This window comes from Photinus pyralis, unplaced genomic scaffold, assembly GCF_008802855.1.
Source record: "Photinus pyralis isolate 1611_PpyrPB1 unplaced genomic scaffold, Ppyr1.3 Ppyr1.4_LG3a, whole genome shotgun sequence".
Taxonomy (NCBI): Eukaryota; Metazoa; Arthropoda; class Insecta; order Coleoptera; family Lampyridae; genus Photinus; species Photinus pyralis.
In genome coordinates, this window is record NW_022170509.1 from 4277588 (window position 1) to 4299493 (window position 21906).

A 21906-nucleotide genomic window follows, 5' to 3' on the forward strand; every position below is an offset into this window, starting at 1 on the left:
TAATTTCGATGGTAATTTCTTAACAGTGGCATAACCATAGCTATGATTACACAAAGCAAAATTTATACAACTGGGTAGGTACCTAGAAACATTTCTGGCATGAAGTTCGTTTATCTTTTTTGTGCCTGTCATGAGATAAAGACTCTTTTAACTTACCTTAAATTCAACACCCGTGTTAAAGATAACTTCTACAACCACCCGAGGGAAAAATGAAGTATCGAAATCGAAGAAACAAGTAAGCAAACAGCTAGATTCACGCATTCCCCGGTTTAACTGTTTGTGTTACTACACTATGAAGGTTGACAAATTGTATCAAATAAATAACAAGATTTTGAGTCCTTTGCATTTTATTAAAAATGAGGTTTTACATTAAATGTAGTGTTTTTCATGCAAGTAGAAAAGCAGAACTCTTTAGGTATGTGATAAGACAACTGGATGAGAACAATATACGCAGTGACGAATGAGAGACCGATGTCTGTACCGCATTTTTTATTGTTTAATCTACAGCATATATATAGTTAAAAGGTTGCTTATCATCAGAGCACTTCGGGTGACTAAAATATAAAGGCAATTAATAAAGTCCGATACCGAATTAATAAAGAAGCATTTGGTGGAAATGCATTGAGACTACATTTGCTTATCAAAAATTTCGATGCCCAATACGTTTTTACGTTGTTCAATATACAAAATATTTCTAAATATTGGTTAACAGCAAGCTGTAGATAAAACTCATTTCTTAGGGGGTTACGGATTGACCCTAATAGGTATGGTGGTAGCTATATATACAGTATGTGTATGTGACTTCTCAAAACATTGCCGGGAACAACAATACGATTATTTTACAGATAGGTATATAAGGAGTGGTTGTCATAAACGCCAATTTAACATAGTTTAAACAAGTGAAATCAACAGCTACGATGAATACTAAGAATATGCTATTTGACCATCAAACCATTATCGAGAACCCTGTTAAATTCTAAAGTGCATGTTCTTAGTCTTCAGCGAATCACTGGAGTGAAGTCCTAACCCTATTAATAAATAGTGACTTAAACGTTTAACAAATTGTTTATGAATAAAAATCCACGAATATATTACGTACAGTAGGTGTCTCCGGGAAATACATTGATATATATTTATGGATTCTTTACAAAGATATACATTTTTGTAAATCTGGATGCTCCACGTCGCCTTCTGATGATGATATCTCTAAGTTTGAAATTTAGGCGAACGTCAGGTTGTTTATTGTAGGTAAGATGCAACAAAATATCAGGATATGTTGTGGTTTAAAATATGCAGTCGATAGTGCTTGTCAGTATACCCAAGTAGATATTTTTTTGTAAGAACGGTGTGTTGTGTAAACCAATTACGTTTGTGGCATGTTTTAAACCGAATTTCAAACCTTTCTAAAGCTAATTTGAAATTTTCAAAATGTTACTAAAATGCGATTTGTAAAATAAGTGAGACCTTAAAGTAATAATTGTGCTTAACATATTTTTTTAACAGATTCAATAAGCTAAATCCCCTAATTCTGCTACAACTATACTTACGTTGTAAATGTTTAACCATTTCCGTAAACGTTATTATTTTATTGGAAGACAGGTTTAGTATTAGGACAATCGCAGTCACTGCATTCTTGTGTTATATGTAATATTATTAATGGGAATTTTATTTAATCCGCGTGTAAAAATTTCAACGATTGACTATTTCGATTTACATGTGTGTGTACGTGTGTAAAAATATTCGTATCATTTGTGGCTACGGTTAGAATACAGTCCAAATTTGTGTAGGTACACATGCAGTAGGTCTAGTTGCTCACCTTGCAAATAAAATTATAATTTAGAACTGACAAAACCTAGTGCTAATACTGTACTTCTATAACGTGCAATCCATAGAATGACAAGCTGCCGTAAATAATAATCTTAAACTGTCCGTATATGAACATCTTGATTAAAGGAACTATGTGTAGGCGTGCACAATAAACTTATTCCATGGGTCTGTAGAAAAATTGACAGATCTGAAAATAAGCAGTATGCATGTATCCACCTATGGATTGCACTATAGGTTACGTATGTAGCTCACTGAAATCAATATGTAGGTGAAAATAAAGGACGGAAGCGACCGATAAATTACAAATTGTTGCAGTTTTCAATTTTTGTTACTTGCAGTAACATTATTCATGCAAAGTTAATATAGGTATAATTTATAAAATTCTAGGTCCCCCTTTTGCATAAGGCTAATTTTTAATAGTTAATTGGATTATATAAAAACTAATCGATAAACTAGCAATGAATATATCAACAATGTTGCTTATAAGGCAAACTATACCAACTTTTTATTGTATACAATTTTATATTGGTAAGAGCTATCTATCTAATTACTACAGAATTCAATATTATATACATTTTAACAATATTAAACAATTTTTAAAATATTCTTACCGTGATATAGCTAATCGATCTAATTATAGGAATTGACAAAAAATTATACAGGGTGTTAAAAACTTCGCACCCACGGACAATGGAGAATTATTTCTGAAACAAAACTGAATACAAAACCTTATTACATTTTTTGCGATCAGACAAAATACTTTTCAAGATACGAAGATTTTGCGATGGCTTGTTACACGTTTGTCAAAATTTGTTAGTCGCCTACTTTGATAAGTAGCATAAGGGTGCAGTTGATCTTTTGACGGTGTTTTCTTTTGTTTTAATGACGAATAATGGCAGCAACATTTATTCGAATAGAGAGAATATGTTGATATGTTAATGTCGCTTGCAATAATCGAGCAGGGCAAGCAGTAGGGTTATACCAGTACAGACCGTTTATTGATTAGTTATTAATTAAAATAGTTCTAAGCATTTTAAGCAGCAAATAGTTTTGAACGGCTATTATTTATTAACTAAACTAAAAAAAAAAATTCTTCATTTTTTTTCTCATTTGTTTTGCAACCCCGTATCTGGAAAAGTATTTGTCTGATAGGGTTTTCTGGTCAGTTTTGTCTCACAATTAAGCCCCCATTGCTCGTGGGCGCGAAGTTCGTTACAGTCTGTATATTTAAAGCTTTTTTTGTTCAGGGGATCAATAAGCGCAATGAATCTAGCCAAGGTCACCTTGATAGGCAATTGGTCTAAACGATTTAGTTTAAGTTTAAATAATCTCTCTCCCTTTCCTCGCTGTACACAATAAAACAAATAAAAAGATCGTTATCACGTTTAAAATATTTATCGCTTCTAGACGAAGCCCTATTTATAAAAACAATATTATATATATTAAAAAGTATTTTATTGATCATCAACATCTATCGCTTTCTTTTTCAGTAGTAGTTCTAGGCCTAAGCAAATGCAAGTCTGTTACTGTTGCATCTTGTGTAGTTAAATGGGCGTCGTCACTAAAATCATGCGTGATCAGAATTTCGGCAGGAGTAAGGTTCGTAAAGGCTTCTTCTTCGGGCACTTCTCCTCTTGAATAAGGAAACTCTGAAATATGGTACGTATTAGTCACCCACTCTATAAAAGAGTGGAACTGCATGCTGAAGTTACAAATTCGAATAATGCATAGCACTTGGTAAAAGTTAAAGTACGGGGAAGAAGTCTCAAGAGGTAATTATCAGAAAGCAATGTTTTGGAAGAACAGTCCAGGATTCACTCTTATCACCGATAAATTCACGAGAACATGCACATTCCACGTCCTTTTACATGACATCATTCACATTAATACATTTAAAATCGATGACACAAGTGCGGGAAACTCACTAAGATTATGCCCGCAATCTCTATAAGGAAGTAGATGACGAGTAACTGTCATAAGAAGCTGCAAAATAATATGCATCTTTTGTATAAGACCGTTGAAAACTGCTGTAGGAATAATGGGATCCAAATTACCTGAACTTTCGGTAGTCATTTTTGGGCTTCCGGTTTCCCCTTCCATTGGATCAACAGTAATGCTTCTACTGTCCATAGGGCCGGCAGAACTGCTACTATATGGAATTGGAGATGGAGATTGATCCAAAGCTGGTACCACAATTACAACCTCACCATCATACGGGGAACTAAAACATAAAAAGCTGCAATGCATATTTATTTCTATATACTAACCTTAAAGTTACTCGCTTCTTTATGCGGTTTCCAAGATCAGAGAATCCGCGATACATTGGCCTTCTGGTAACGGACACCGAAACCGGTTCATTAAATGTTTTCGTTGTAGGCGACGGTGGTTCAGAAGACAATTTTTCTAGAAGAATTGGCTTCGGTTTGAGTATAGGCGGGGTGAGCTTAGAAGGAACAGTTTTTTCAGCCGTTTCGGAAACAACGGGCAAAGCCAAAAATCGTTTACGATCTTCCACGTAAAGCTCCATCAGTTGATCTAATTTCGTTTCTATATCGTCCACCTTCAATTAAGTTATTGTTAAGCAAAACTTTCAGCTTTTAGAAAAACTTACCTGACGTTCAACTTTAACAACCCTCGAAGCTAAACTGATTTTTGAAGCGTACACGTCTTTTGCTTTGGAACCCTGCTTTCCTAATATTTGATCTAACCTACAAATAAATGTTTAATATACATTTTGATTTAATATTTATTTGTATACAAGCGCTAAACTTATAGACTCGCGATCTGACTTTTTTAAGAAGTATAATGTTATAATACAAAAGAAATTTATTTCAGTTTATTATGTATTTTTAAAAATTGAGCTAACATCAGGATGTGAAAGAAATTCGACTTCTGAATCAACTTTTTGACATCATTCCTTCAAATTTGACACAGGATTATAACATATTTCTGGTTGAATTGCAGCAATCTCCTTCGTAATGTTTCAAGAGCATTTTTTGGTGTACAGATTTTGTGTTTTGCGTAAAACACACTAAAAATAAAAATAAATCGTTTTAATAAGTAGGTACCTTAATGGAACTCAATTTTTCCTTTGTGTCCTTGTCCAATTTTAGAGGATAAGAAGGCACAACCTTGTCGATGTCTGACTCTGGGCTCTTTAAAATCTCCCCTTCTTAGTCATACTAATCCCATTCCCATTCATAAAATGTCCCACAAAAAGGTTGTGATATGTGAATGCAAAATATGGTTAAAAATATCTATACGTCAACACAGAAAACCCATTTATTAACAAGAATGCCAAATATCGTTATCTTTACACGATTAGGAATTTCAGATCATCCTTGCGTTTATATGCCTTCCATGCTGGAAACATGGACTTTGTATAAATTGTACCTGCTTATTTACTAAATATTAGTGTACGGTTTAATAAATATTTATGTTTAGTTACATAATTTTCTTATGTTTTTTGCCTTTGGAAACCCACCTATTGATCGTTGGGATACTTCCGCGTTAACATTTAAATAATAATGAATGTTAAATGTGACCAATGACATGAAAAAAATAGCGTTGCACATCATGACATTAATGAAATTTTCAAGCGTGATTATTTATTAATTAGTACAATATTCTATTTCTATATAGGTTGGTGTCGCATAAATTACTGAATTAATTTTCTGGCATTACATATTAATAACGCTAAATGTCATTCTATAGATCGTAAATATATTTGCGCTGTTAAATTTGTATGTTATCAATCTAGCCCACAAGAATGTAAAATGATGCAAATACTCTATGTAAAGCAACCTATATTTGAGGTATGTTTTTATTGTTTGATAATTCTTTTAATTATTAAGATATTACAAGGAAACCTATAATTAGAATTGAAAATTCTGAATTTGAGTATATTTTCACTAGCGAAGTTGCTTGTTTTTTTTATTTTTGGGCACATTGCGTATATTATGCATTGCTTACACCCATTTAACTTTGACAACAATGAACCGTCACCATTTTAACAAGCTCTCTCGATTGCTTACCTAGTTTGTACATTTTTTACTCTGCCTAGAAGATCTACATGACCTGCAGAATATTGTTCGATAACATCTTTAACGTCATATGGTTTTAAAGCTTCTTTAAACTTTCTTCTGGCAACAAAATATTTCATCTGCAACATTCCATAATTAAAATTTCAAAATGATGTCTAGAGATTACCTTTCTAATAGCTCTAACAGCAGCTTTGTGCTGACTAGTTAATTGAACTAAGCGTTGTTGTTGGTGCTGCTGCTCATCGTCTTCATCTGAAATTATAAACCCAAGAAGATACTCAATATTATACAATTGTGGTACAAACCATCTGAATTTTTCTTGGATGGAGTAGCTTCAGTTACAGAGTCTTCACTATGGCTTGCATTTATGTTACGTGCACCATTAGAGGGGCCCGTTCCTAATATGAATTCTCAACACTAGATGAAGTAATACTAAAATTTGCATACCTAAATTTTCGTTTGATGTGTGCACATCAACAAAACTTTTGCATCCGCTTCTTAATGGGGTCTTCTGTAGAGATGGCGAATGCAAGGAGGTGCTTTTGTGCCGCCTAATTGTTGGTAAACGACTCACAAATGAAGCGTTATGTTTGAAGCTGCTAGATACTCTCCTAAAAATTTCAATCGGTATATAAAAATAGATCGCGTGTCAGAATGATGCGGTTTTCCTTATTGCCAACAAAAAATAATGCATTTATCTATAAAAGCCTCAAATAGATTATGTAATGTTTATTATTATCCTAAACGGTATTGCAGTTTGACGATTTTGGCATAAAGTTTATAAAACCATGTCGTACTAAACATTGCAGTTTCCGTAGGTATAAAAAAAATTATTGCAGCTTCTACAGCGTTCCTTAATGATTTTCTTTTAGGTTATTTATCTATTTATGCAGCAGCGCCGAGTGCAGGATCTAATTCAATTTGGGCAAACTAAAAATTCCACTTTCGGATTGAGTTTAATAATAAAATATTAGCGTGAATATCCTGACGTGTGATTTCTATAACGTTGCGAGGAGAAGAAAGTTTTTACAATTTTATTTAAATTTATCTCTGGAGATTCTTACTGCACGTTTCTGTATCTTGAGGTTGCTCGTACGTAGTCTTAAAATTCTCTTCCGATATTTTTCCTTCTCAAGATTGTGTTTTATAGCCTTGCTTAACTGCCACGAGAAATCAAATAATAAAAAAACAAAATACAACAAACAGCATCGAAATGTGTCTTCATTGTTTACGTTTTCTATCTATAATGTACTTGCCACTTTTCAGTTTTTATAGTGCTAATGGCAACAGCTTTTGTTAATGCGTTGACATCCCCTGAGAAACAATTAATAGGATTAAGTGGGTATTTTCTATTGGCACCAGTAGTAAGGTACTTTGACTTTGATTTAAATTGCTCGAGCTTCATATTTGACTACAAATGGCAGTTAGGCATTATTAGATATGAATGAGAATTCGTAATGCTACAAAATTCAATACAAATGGAACATTCTGAAAACGAGCGCGAGTAGTTTGTTGTGCCTTCACAAGAAATCTGCAGCAGAAGACATCCTAAAAACTTTAATAAGACCAGCGTATTGCTGTACATGAAAGTTCCAATAGGTATATTTGTACTTCGATTCATGGAAATTCCGAAGTTAAGCAAAGGATCACATTTTTGTCATTGATGAAAAAGAAAACACGCGAAGTGTTGGGACATTAGTTCATTAAAATGAAATTTGCATCGGAAAAGCTTGCCGCTTTTATCTTATTTAAAGAAGTTATCGGGAATGTGGAAAATAGTTAATTAATTTAATCAATCCGCCCTCTTTACGTCGTGCGCCATTGTTTCCTAAGGTTGTGAACCATAAAGTGTAAGCTGTGTAACCTGGACATGGACAAATCCAATCTTCGATTCTTTTACAGCTTGCACTTTTGGCCAATAGATTTTATACTGAAAAATAAGGGTACCTCGTTGCACATTAGGTAAGACCTTGCTTGCTTTATATAAATATCAATATGGCCACTTGTATCAAATGTAATCAAAATTTGATAAAAACTAATAGATTAAAAAATGAATCAAAAATTGGAGCATCCCATTTAAAAAAAGTGTTAGTGAACTTCCAATACACATGAAAATCGTATTCAACTGAAAATACTTTGTGTGAAACCTGCTCATTTAATATCCTTCATCGGGAAGTCGGAATCGTTGAATAGGTACAATGTACATACCTACAGAGGGAAGGTCATGATACGTAACTATGAACGTAGAAAATTAATTTTATTGAAGTATTTATTAATTTAGTATTATTAAAATAGGTAAGTATGTAGGTATCTACTTTAATTAAAGCGAATCATTTCGAATAAGCACGGCATGTACACGTCTATATAAGTAATAAGTTAAGGACCTAAGCTTAACACTGGGGCGCTGGGGACTCCACCAATGATTTAGTGAAGTTTCCAGAAAACCAACAATGGATGCTAGTAGTTCCAGTGGGATGTTAGTTTTGAAGGATTCTAAGATGTCTATTATCAGCAGTGTACGTTAGTGTACCGAAAAGTCAATCACTAGTAACTATGACTATGATTGAATGCCTAGGTGGCGATAGCTATTTTTTTGCTCTTTAAGGGGGTGATGCTTCAAAAAAGGTTGGGAATCTATGCAGCTATTGTTCAAATATAAACAATGTTTAGCTTTAGGAGTATTACCTATCCTTACGCGAGTGCAGTGCAAAAAAATCGAATTTTCAAAGCAATTTTCGTATTCGTAATTATGAAAATGTCCAGTTCAAAATTGATCTTTGCGAAATTCGAAAAAATCATATCAATTGACGTAAATTGAACCAGCAACAACATTCTAGTTCTAGTTCATTATTATTCATTATTTGTTCTCTTTTTCCTGGGGAGTATTCCATACGCCCCAGATAATTTATTTATATTATTAATAATTAATTTATGTCCCGAAAGTAGTGATTCAAGATGACTGTTTTTGTCATATATGAACTGACAATTTTCGCTACGGGTTTCCAGAAGCGTAAAGAGCGAATTAAGAGTGATATCCAGAATATAATTGCATATATACAGTGTGGGCCTTCGAAAACTTACAGTGACTATATTTTTTGAATAAAATGATAAATGTGGTTGCTGTAAAAGTTAGAGGGAATCCTAATGACGTATTTTTAAATATTAGCTGCACACAATAAGCTATTTTTTAAAATAAACAAAGAACCAGATGAAAGAAAGAAAAATTGAGGTTAGTTTTTGAGTTCATTCTACTTTTTTTACGGCCAGTGAAAAGCATGTTTAATAAACCTTCCAAAGAGCTATCAAGTGAGGTATCGTAACTTAAGATTTTTTCGTCAGTAGTAGTTGAGTAGTAACAAACTGTTTTCGTGCCAACAAACTCCTCCTTAACGAGAACATTGTGTGTGCTCTTCAAATCAATGTACCTATTCAAATTTAAGTGGTACCTACCTGATGTAATTAATATTTGTAGTGTGAAAAGACTCTAAAGACACTACATTTTTAGGAATAACTTTGCAATCAGAATAAGTGATTTTGGGAGCGTTGTTTTACAAGTAACTGGAGTTTTATTTTCGATTTGTAGGCAATACTAGGTGGTCAAAATAGATTCAATGAGGGTGCGAAGAAAGTTATATTCCCTTTACTTCCTACAATCATATAAATGAGGAATATTCTTGCGCAAGATTCCATTAAGTTCCATTCAGTTTAATAGTAGTGTTTCCTACAGTTTTGCGTATTCTCCAATCGTGGTAATAAAATAGTCCGAGGTATTACGAGTTCACGCACTTTACATGGGGGATATGAGAAATTGCGCCTCATTTTGTGTAGTATACAAATGAAAAACGCACGAAGAACAGTTTGTATACTGTCTTGCTACCTGCTATGAAATTCTAGGTGGTGTTGGCATTAATTTCAATCATAGAAGCGACTCTATTGGAAGCATTTAGGTATTCCACTTTCTCCATATTGAGTAGACAAATATAGGGGATAGTATTACGCCGCGAGCCTGTTGCTTTCAAATTTTGTGAATTCTTAAAAAAAACATTGGAGCAATGAATTTTTACAAATTATGTCTTGCGTAATAAACGAAATATGTGGTTGTTACCAAATTTTTCTCTACAAGAAGTTATAAAAGAAATTTTAAAGGTGCTCTACTTTCGTGAATCAGTTCTTTATTACTTTGTTATTAAAAGCCGTTTTGTCCTCTACAAATTAAACTTTGTACAATAATAAAACAAAATTATAAATCTCAGTATACCTACCAACGTAAGAAAACGTGGCAGTGTTCTCAAATATATAACCTTAGCATTTACGTAGCGTTTTAATAAGATACTTCGTCCGACTTTTTAATCAAGCGGTTATATATTGCTTCATCAATAGGAAAGTCTGGATCTGCTCTTACTAAATCATAATTGTTTAATAACGAAAGCTCAGAAGCTCTGTTTTGTAATCGCGCGAAATTCACTACAATTCTAGCTCACTAGCAATTATATGTATATATAATTACAAATCTTTTCATGGCTTTGGTCAAAATACAAAATTCCACTTCTTAGTGGTTTAGTAGGTAATACTCGTACTAATTCTGTCTGTGCTTTGCCATGAATGAATAGCGGTTCACACATCTACGAAATTCATTATTAGATAAACAGAACAAGACCAAAAATGCTGTTATGCTGTTATAACGAATAATGACGTAAGATTTGTAATAAAGACTGATAGTAACAAATAGCAAAATAATGTAATTACTCGCAGGAGTCGCAGGTATTTACCGGAGACGCAAATAATACTTGTATAACGCAGGTTAATATCAAATGAATATAAGTAAGGGGGTTGTCAGCAACTACTTATTTGACACGGAAAAGCCTTTTATTACGGCATATGACACGAGACTGAAACAAGAATGTCTCCGGTCTCACGTCGTTATTACCAGAAAGAGCTTCGAAACTCAACTTTTAATATTTATTTTTACACAAAGCATGTTCATTATGGCATTAGGTAATCTTTATTTTATATATACTTTTGGTCGTTTGATGTACCTTTATTTGAATTTGAGGTTCAATTACGTATTGGACGTTTTATGCTAGGTTACTTAGCTATCGCGGAAACATACCCTCGTGTACTATACTATACGAACTAAACGAATTACCTTTAAATTAATAGCGGGAAACAATAACATACTTCAATTTATGCGTTCGGCTCTTTAATTGCTGTGATAAGTATATACAATAATGCATAAGCATATTCATACTTATTTTACCTAAATAAGTTCGCGGTTTAGACGAGTATAGTTTCAGATTTGAGCCATCGAATGCACCCAATGCAGGTTTTTCTCAATCTCATCAATGCACGTTTCATTGCGAGACCATTGTCGGACCATAGGCCTTCGGTGTAGAAATTTCCGTTTGCTTTTAGTTTTTTTCTTATGGCTTGGGAACGCAGCCCATGTATGCCTAATCGGTCACACACTAAAAGGAAACTAAGGGGAAACGGTTTCATGACCAGGGGTCGTACAGAGCGACTTTTACAAAGGAAAAAGTTTCGAAAACATTTTATAAAAACTCCCTTTGCTCCCTAAAGCAATATAAAAAGACAACAGAAAAAACAACACAGGAAATACCATATACGGCAACTGTCTCACATTATAGCTTTAAAGTACTTAATGGACTAGATGTCCATATCTCCTACACGCGTTTGCGTAGTAGACAAATGATGTTTGTTGGAAGAGGGATTTTTGTTTTATTCAGCTTCGCACTTCATTTATCGTTTTGATCTTCGTTCAGTTCGCATGAGAAAATATGGTGGTTGAAGAAAGCTACTTCGAAAACGCATTGGCATTTTGCAGAATGTTATGCAGGCTATTTACCAGGCCCGAGCTTTAATCTAATAAACAGATACAACGAAATATCGCAGGATCCTCAGTATTACCATCACTTTTTGACGACCATTTATTTTAACCTTGTAAGATACATATAGTCAACAAAAAGCATAAATTCATGTCTTGGGTAGGTATAGAGATAATGTTCTTAGTCTTTTTCTCAAGGATCTTGGTGCGTGAATAACAATTTTGACATGTTTTGAGCAAAATACATGTGGCTCCAGAAAAAGAATATAATATCTTTGAATAAAACACACGCAGTTATCAAATGTACATATGATTGTACTCTTTCGGCATCAAGATAATGCGTTTAATGCGTTTGAAAGCTTTTACACCTCCAAATTTATGTATAAAGAATAATTTTGGGTATATTTTGCTCTCAAAGTTTTGACCTTTGAATCGCAAATTCAACAGAGACTTCATAGTTGAAGAGCTGTCGGTACGAGATGATGCCAACACTACCTCGTTTAAGGTTGGTGGAGGAAAGTTAACGTGTCGCCCACTTTCGTAAGGAGCTTCATCAGAACAAGAATGTATAAAACACACGTACCAATGAGCCGACGCCAACGGGAGCAACTGGCATTACTTCACTATACTGCATACGTTGCAACACTGAAGGGTAGATGGCTAAACCATTTAAACCTATTTCGTTAGGAGAAATTGGCGAAAGTGACACATCATCCAATCGATTTTTCTACCAATTTGTTGTGTTGTGATGAAGGTTCTGAACGCTAAAGAAGGCGATTAAAATATGTTGCTGTTAGATCTATATCACTGTTAGACGATAGATTTTACGAATCAAATATTTTTGATGATGCCTCTTAATTAAAAATGTTAAGGCAAGGCATGTTTCGCTTCTTTTAGTTGTATATTCGATGCGATTTGCCCATCTAAGTTTATTATCTATCATTCCGAGATGCTTGAAGATTTTCACTGGTCTAAAATTGATTAAGTTGAGCTTTATGCGGTTCATGTTGCTAGAAAGGAACATAACCGATGATTTTTCTACTGACGCGACGGTTCAAAACTGTTATCTGAAATCAATTTCGATAATTGTAATACAGCCCACTTCAGCGTTTCGTTCAACTTAAGTCGTGGTGCTGGACACAGAGACATATATCATCTAGGTACTGAATTACCTTAACTCGATGGTCAAACTGCGAATGTATATAAACTCAATACCGAACCTTGCGGAAGGCCCAAACGACACCTTTGGCACGATTATTCTATTACTGTAATTCCTAAGAAATGCATTTCTATCTCCAGGTTTTAACTCTGTATGTGAAGGAGTACTCAAAGTAATAAATAGGTTTTTTTGATAACGACGTTGATGCTTTCGGTTATTATAAACGTCTTTTATGTATGTATGGAAATAGCTCTTCTTTTGAGCACGACTACAGTGCTAGCTAACGGTTTCATGGCGCCAAATCCCTCGCGGAAACCGAACTGGCCATTAGGGAGGTTCTTTTCCTAGTCGTGTCTTTATTAAACGTTCGTAGGTTTTAAATATAAACGATAAAAAAGATATGGATATACGAATATTATACCTCCATGTGGATCGCGAGACTGTTTGGGAATTGGAAGTAAAAAAACAGAGTTAAAATTGTTAATAAAACGGAAAAAGAAAATTTTACGTACGTATTGACATGTTACTTGTTCGGAAATGAGCAAGTCGCTATGTTGTATACAATTAATAAATTTTGAAGTCAACTCAATTCAAAAATATGCTTTGATAGACAGGTATTTTCTAATACGTTAAAGATGCCTTTGTATGAAAAATATGTCAGTGATGTACGACTGATTAAATTCAATGATCTGTAATGATGGACTGTGAAAGAGTCGCAGAGACCGTAAAATGGACATATTTTGGGAAATGTCGTGATCCAAGTTGTGTAGTATAAAGTCGTAGCAATTTTCGGCTGTGGTCAAGTTACTAGTCTTTGAAGAATTTATTTTCTTTTTTCTAATGGTCCACTCTCTTGCCTCCCTTAGATATTTTTGATTGAAGGTAATCAGAAGTGAAAGTAGATACCTAGTTGCAGCATTCAATAGGAATCCTGTATAATGAAATCATTAACAATTTTGCTTTTTGTAAATTATGGTTTCTATATCTTAGTTTTACTCGGTCTTAGATCAATAATTATAATTACGAATTGATTTTAAGTAGAATTTTGACATGCACAAATATTCAGCGTGACAGAGATCACAAAATGTTCACAAAATATTGTGCAATAATCACAGGACCTCTACAGATGCCTAAAGGATCGACAACTAAATTCTAAGCTCACTCTGTCATTCTTCTGACGGTATTACCAGTTCAAGTTGATTGTTGACCCCCGAAATCTGGAGGACTCCGTATCTCACGACAGTTATACCATAATATTTGAATTGTACTTCAAACAGTGGCACCAATGAACGCACAAATTTATTGGTATCGAATTTCTGACTGACCTGTCAATTGCAGAACATTTCTTATTTACATAATAACTTTTAAACGGGTAGTCATTTTAGTAAATATCGGCAAGCAAAAAGTTTACGGAGAAAAGCGCTTGCTAATCATGTTTCGATGTAGATGTTTTTTTCGTCAATCGCACGTTTCAAATAATTAATTAATACTGTAATCGATGCATAGGGTAAGAAACGAACCTAAAAGATTGGACACTTGAAATCTAATTTATTTGGAACGTCGAATACGTGTTATGCCTTGACTTTCGCATTTCCTCATTATAATCGAGAACGTATTTGGTATCGATTTCTTATTTTCTCATGATTCCATCCTTGCGAAACCTCCTCAATTTAATTTTTCGTGTTTTTAACTAAGTCAATTCGCAAAAAATAATTTTCTACACAGGAACATGAAAAGCCAGTAGCTGTAAGAAGGACAATGAAGTGAATGCACGAGAGACGATAATACCTTGATACCTTATGGCCAAATCCTCTATGAGGAAGAAATGATATTCTAAAGGAAATTGGTACTTCCGACGCGAGTTTCCATTTCGTATTAGTCCTGATATAAAATCCGGTCACATTCTGATTTTCAAATATAATACAGTTGTAATTGGTGTAGTTTCCCACCCTAAAATGTCGCCACTACAATTGTTCTTTATCGTTTACATTCATAAAAACTAATTTAGATAAGTGATCTAAACTTTTAATATAATTGCAAAAAAGAGTTCCAACGAAAATTTAAAATGTATTTGCTCTAATTGCATAAAAGACGTATTGTGCAATTATAAGTTTTAAATAATGTCGGCTTTTTTGCAGTTGAATTTACAATTTCTTTTAAAAGCATCCGCATCAGTTAATTAACTTCTTGTTCGCACATAAGGTCCATTCAGCATCGCTGCTTGCATGGGGCTTATATATGTGTTGAGAACTAGAGTATAGATATCAATAAAATAAGTTTGTTAAAACCTTACGCAGCCGGAAAATCTATAAAAGCTTAGTAGAGACAGGAATCTTGTGGAGAGACCCAGAAAAAACCATTGGGGGGGTTAATAGTTTACGATGATAAATATGAAACTCGCCAAATCCTTCATACAAGTTACTAAATCGAAGGTCCTGCGCCGATCACAATTTAAGTGGAGAAAAATAGTCTGAATGGTTAGTCTAGCGGCAAAAATTCTGAAAGAAGAAAACCAAACAAGATGATCCTACCTCCAAACAGCTAATTTATGATATACTTTCAATATGCATATGCACTGCACGTATGTACAACATATGCCTAAAAAGTCACCTTTCTGGATAAGGTTTAGAGTAGAGATAGTTTTGTTTCGCAGAATTTCAAGTCCAACGATTAATTAATTACAGGCACATCCGGCTGCGGCAAAAAATGGACGCCATCTTCTACTGCGCGACTCAAAACAAACCTTCAGACATTATGAGGACATCGGTGACCATTATCCTACTTTTACGCCAACTTTTTCAAATCTAAGTACACATAGTTAACGGAGGAGACCATTTAAATACATAGCTTTTGGTGGTGATATATGATCATAGTACGTCAAAACTTTTATTCACAACGCGCTGGAGCAATTTACTCAGTGTAATTAAAAAAAACATATTCTACCTCCGCTGAGAAACGCACTCCAAATATGCGGAACTGCATCCCAAACGCCCAACGATCAATGCGTGGTGCCAAATTCTCCATTCCTCACTTTCTGCTTAGGTCCCAACCAAATTTGAAAAAGCAAATCTCATATTTCAATTAGGTGGTAAATGAAGAAGGATAATATTTACTGTGTTACCGGTACCAATACAGGTACAATTTATTTATTCTAAATTCTTCCCGAGGCAACAGAAAATAAATTCCGCTTACAATTAAAATATTAAAAATTTGTTTATGTTTTGTGATTTTTCGTCTTTGCGTAATGTAATGTCGTTTTATATGTACATTTATATTTTTATATATCTATAATTCAAATTGGCATGTTTTTATATATTATATATTTGTTTATTAATTGTTGACGAGTGTAAGTGCACAGACACGTTCCACATAATAAAGATAATTCATGGCGTTACAAAGCTGGCAATTCGTTATCGTTGGTCTATTCTCGTACCGATTTTCATTTCTAAAGCAATTGCATTATTTGGGTGACCAGAGTTAACCCTAACTCCAACTATGTAGATAGTGGCAAGCTTTTTTCTGCGGATATCTAGAGGTTCCAAACCGGTCTCACAATCTAGGCTTTGAATTGGACTGGTTGGAAATGCTCCAATACAATACCGCATACCTATATTACGGATTCCATCTATGGTTTGCATTTGCAGCAGGCTTTAGAGTATACTATACGTATACATCCATAGTTAATTGGAGAGAGTATGAGTGACCGATACGCATTAGGCATATGGTATCTGCTCCCCATGTGGTATGTCAAGACTTTTATTAAGCTTAAACACTTTTGGCATTCTTCAATATAATTCCACAAAAATTTAAGTCGACGCATCATAGGTGTCATAATTTTTGAGGTGCAACAATGGGTTGACAGAAATGGACAGAGTGGGTTTTCTGTTCAGAGAACTGTACCCTATCGATCTAGTTAGTATAGTTACATCTAACAATAAGATCAATGATATCACTTGTATTTGAGCAATAAAAGCTAATACTGTAAATATCTACCTACAGCATACATCCTATTTCGAATAATGGCACATTATTAGCATGTATAACACATTTACTCATTACAGGTTCATTAAATGTGATATAATCGGTAATGAAGTGTTGTGCACTGGAGAGAATTTTGATTGTTGCGCAATTTCGACTACAGTTAATCATAAACACGTGCGGAATGGTAAATTATATCATCAATATCAAACACAGAGATGCCTCATCGATTTCAGTAAGAGACAAATAGGTATAGAGAAAATCTCTGTGAACGTCGACAATTTTAGAATTCTCGAATTAAATATTCGCATATGTCCCTTGTACTTGTAGAATTTACACCAGACATCCTTCTCTACAATATAATTACTTCAGACGCAATTAAATTTCTGACCAGCAGAATAATTTAAGCGATTTAAAAACTCATTAAAATCAAAATAGCTAGAGCATATAATATCTACTTCCACGCTTTTCATACTTTTTCTTCGCACACTGGGACTACGTTTTTACTCATTACATAGTAAATTGATAGGTAAACTCGATAAATTGATTCATTTAATTTTAAAGCGGACTCCTAAATATATTATCTCATTATTTTACAATTTTATTTATACATTTCTAGCCACAGGATTTCGATACCTATACACTGTAGCCATGGGAAGTTTCCTTTACAACGGTTTAATACAAGTATACTTAACCTTTTCATAAACAAAATTGACCTAAAAGAATTGACAGGAGCAAAATGTTCATAATGCAATTTCATAGTTAACAAAACTAAATTAAAATTGTATTACAATATAGATTTGAGTAATGCCTCCAGCGTTTCGAAAATCCCAAAAACATCTTGTTACATCATGTATTTACGAGTACGGGACGATTTCTCCCTTCTATTTTAATTTTTAATTTTAGCCATAGACGAGAAACTTAACTCCCATAAGCGATAATGTTAGAAATGGAACCAAACACTTTACAGATTTATTCGGCAGCTGAGAGTGTCCCTGTAGCTGCGTCAAAAGAAACCTGTCACAATACCTTCCCATTGGTAGCTATTGCGATCACCTTTGGACATGTCGACATTTCATCAAATATCAACGCTTTACATTAATTTTAAGCAACTTTTTTTAAGAACAAAATTTTGTCGTCTGTAGGTACGTGCGTACGTTGGCAATTTGCAGGTAGCGGCTCGACGGATTCGGTTCAAATTTTGGATACGTATATTAGGTATGCGGAAACGAAAAATAACGGGCCGTATTTCTGAAAAAAAAAATTTTGCGGCGCCACAACGGCATCGAACTTGTTTTTCAAAAAGGAACCTATTATTAAGGTATTTGAAAGACCTTCTTTTTCTGTGTATAACTTACACAAATTGTGTCAGTTTTTATTAAAAACAAGTTGTAAATCAGGATATGCATGACTAAAACGCCTTTTTGGTAATACAGATCAGTATTTTCTTAGCAAAGTCTAAAATTGTCGATCTCAATCAAGCAGTTAAGCTATACACAAATAATTACCCTTAACGTCCTTTTTTATTATGCAATTTGCTTTAGTTTAAGTTTCATTTAAGCGAGACGGAAAGGTAAAGGAGAAGGTACCGAAATGAATATTAATATCCGAAAAATATATGAACATTATAATTAACGAGTATGTTGACTAATTTATCATTAACGTAAGAGCATCTTGAAATAAATTATTCATGAGTATTATGAAGAGCATTTTAATTAATGCAGGGAAACTTAACGATCGTTTATTAATATTAAAATTATTGCAGGGATAAAACTGTTTGTTGCATAACGTTTATGAAAAATCTCCAAGCTTAAGGGAATGTCAAATTCTCAATGAAAGAAACTGAGGTATGCATAAAATGGCAAGATCTGATATTTATATCTGTGCCGAAGCTTAAACTTAGAACGCATTGTTTTCAGTGTTTGCTTTATAAGCTTCAAAGCATAATTTCAATTACCCGTAAAATAAAACAAGTTTTTTTTCATCTTCCACACCATTTGCATGCAAATGTTGACTCAAAATTAAAATAAATTATATTTTGGTGCAAAGTAAGGCCCTGAATTTCAAACTGAACTGAATATTTTCCCAACGAAATTGGGCGAGAAAAATCAAAACGTAGGTTAAGTAAGCAAAATGAGTAAAAAACTTGCCATACTCCCGAGGCACCAACGAAAGCACTGGATCAACAAGTTCATTATGGTCACTTGAAAGTATTTTCATAAGGTTCTAGAATAGAAAAATGCGTTTCTCTATTTCAGTGTTACGTACATTTTCTTAGCTCTTTGAAAAGAAACCAATTTCGAAGGAAAATTCAAAGGGCTGTAACTATTGAACTAGTAGCCCAATCTTGGAACTGTTTGAAATTATGGCCACATTCTATAAGAAAAATTTTTTTCCGGGTCGATCTGAGACAATTTTTTTTGAGGGCCTCAAAAAAAGGCAGTGTACATANAACCTTCCTTTTTTACCAAAAATCGACTGCACCAAAATTTCTCGGGAAAACACTTTTTCTGATTAATTTTGGTGCGTAGAATCCAAAACAATTCGTACTTTTTCGATCAGACTTCTCAATCAAAAGTTATAGACTAGAAACCAATTTCGAAAGAAAATTCAAAGGGGCTGTAACTTTTGAACTAGTAGCCCAATCTTGGAACTGTTTGAAATTATGGATTCTACAGGTCACATTCTATAAGAAAATTTTTTTCCGGGTCGATCTGAGAAAATTTTTTTTTCGGGGCTCAAAAAAAGGCAGTGTATAACCTTCCTTTTTTACCAAAAATCGACTGCACCAAAATTTCTCGGGAAAACACTTTTCTTATTAATTTTGGTGCGTAGAATCCAAAACAATTCGTACTTTTTCGATCAGACTTCTCAATCAAAAGTTATACACTAGAAACCAATTTCGAAAAAAAATTCAAAGGGCTGTAACTTTTGAACTAGTAGCCCAATCTTGGAACTGTTTAAAATTATGGATTCTACAGGCCACATTCTATAAGAAAAATTTTTTCCGGGTCAATCTGAGACAATTTTTTTTTTCGGGGTTCAAAAAAAGGCAGTGTATAACCTTCCTTTTTTACCAAAAATCGACTACACCAAAATTTCTCGGGAAAACACTTTTTCTGATTAATTTTGGTGCGTAGAATCCAAAACAATTCGTACTTTTTCGATCAGACTTCTCAATAATAAGTTATTGACTAGAAAAAAAACCAATTTCGAAAGAAAATTCAAAGGGCTGTAACTTTTGAACTAGTAGCCCAATCTTGGAACTGTTTGAAATTATGAATTCTACAGGCCACATTCTATAAGAAAATTTTTTTTCCGGGTCGATCTGAGACAATTTTTTTTTCGGGGCTCAAAAAAATGCAGTGTATAACCTTCCTTTTTTACCAAAAATCGACTACACCAAAATTTCTCGGGAAACACTTTTTCTTATTAATTTGGGTGCGTAGAATCCAAATCAATTCGTACTTTTTCGATCAGACTTCTCAATCAAAAGTTATAGACTAGAAACCAATTTCGAAAAAAAAATCAAAGGGCTGTAACTTTTGAACTAGTAGCCCAATCTTGGAACTGTTTGAAATTATGGATTCTACAGGCCACATTCTATAAGAAAATTTTTTTCCGGGTCGATCTAAGACAATTTTTTTTCGGAGCTCAAAAAAAGGCAGTGTATAACCTTCCTTTTTTACCAAAAATCGACTGCACCAAAATTTCTCGGGAAAACACTTTTCTTATTAATTTTGGTGCGTAGAATCCAAAACAATTCGTACTTTTTCGATCAGACTTCTCAATCAAAAGTTATAGACTAGAAACTAGGGAATGCAATACCGGGATTGCGGGATCCCGAAATACCGGGATCCCGCAGCATTTTTGCGAGATTAATCCCGCACATAAATGGAGCGGGATCCCGCGGGATTTGCGGGACTGAGGAATTTGTCGACCAAGGGGACGACTCTGTTTACTTTGTTAATGAAACTGATAACGGCGAATTATTTTTTAAATAATTGTTAAACTTTTTTCGTTAAAAATGTACTATGATTTTTGAGGCACTTTAGAAGACTTTTTGTGCTTTACAGGTAAGGTTTTTTTGAGTTCTAAGTTAGGCCGAAGGTACTTTTTTGTTAAATATTGTGATAATTAGTGATTTATTTTAATACAGAAGTTAACCGCACAGAATTGCTTATTTGCCAATTTATTTAAAGTTTTGCGAGAGCCCGCAAATACCGGGATCCCGCGGGATTAACATCTAACAATCCCGCAAATACCGGGATTGAGATTTTGCTGCGGGATTGCATTCCCTAGAGCCTAGTGATTTTTTTGTAAATTTTCTTAATTTTGTAACGATATGTACGTTGTCTTGCGTCACATAGAAGCATAAATGTATTTTTTTTAATTTCGCATAGTGCTAATCGAAAACTCACGACGAACGTGAAGTTGCCAATTACCTAGGAAATCGCAAAGCTCAATGACTACTGCCAATGGTATATTTTTGATAATCAATAACTCACCCCGTATAAATTCATTGTTAGGTATTTTGGACGAAATGTTTAGCTATTCATGTTGAGGTGATATTCAAATGAGAAGAATCCCGAAAGATATAGAATACAATACCTACTCGGTTTTATGTACAAAGAATAAAACATGAACCTTTGAAAGTGGATATTGTTCCTGCAGAGATTTCTTACTATTTTGCTTTTGGTTAGACAGCCTCCACGTCTCGTATCGAATTCTTTGTTTCAAGGTGTGATTATTAAAATTACTACCTCATTAGAGTGGTTTTCTTAAATGAGTGAGATACAGGAAATGCAATTTAAACAAAAGCAACGGAGCATTTCAGTCCTGCAACCAAACGCAACGTGCCTATTCTTTTAATTGAAACTGAATTTCATATATTTATTCATCCTGGGTTTCATTATTTTTGCATCTAAATACCTAGTGCTACTGTAACCATCAATATACCATTAAATTACAATGTATTATTCACCCTAATCCCTTCTGTAGATTAATGTAGCTTGTGAATTATGGAAAGTGAAAAAGCTTTTCCACTCATTTGTTTA

The 21906-nt window shown here is 33.9% G+C and overlaps 1 protein-coding gene across 8 annotated transcripts in view; it reads right to left on the bottom strand.

Annotated features, from left to right (window-relative positions):
• Positions 1-2373: 2373 nt before the first annotated feature.
• Positions 2374-21906, bottom strand: part of LOC116165328 (potassium voltage-gated channel subfamily KQT member 5-like) — a 345213-nt gene continuing 325680 nt past the window's right edge. For 3 of the 8 annotated variants that reach the window (XM_031479669.1, XM_031479668.1, XM_031479670.1), the window contains exons 11-18: positions 6318-6481; positions 6176-6268; positions 6037-6122; positions 5862-5989; positions 4439-4535; positions 4095-4387; positions 3882-4048; positions 2374-3476 (exon numbers count right to left, since the gene is read on the bottom strand). In XM_031479669.1, the coding sequence (XP_031335529.1) occupies positions 3292-3476; positions 3882-4048; positions 4095-4387; positions 4439-4535; positions 5862-5989; positions 6037-6122; positions 6176-6268; positions 6318-6481 (1213 nt within the window). In that variant the 3' untranslated portion in view covers positions 2374-3291. Of the gene's footprint in view, positions 3477-3752; positions 3811-3881; positions 4049-4094; positions 4388-4438; positions 4536-5861; positions 5990-6036; positions 6123-6175; positions 6269-6317; positions 6482-21906 lie in introns of all 8 variants that reach the window. The other 5 variants (XM_031479671.1, XM_031479673.1, XM_031479674.1 and 2 more) reach the window with 4 other exon arrangements.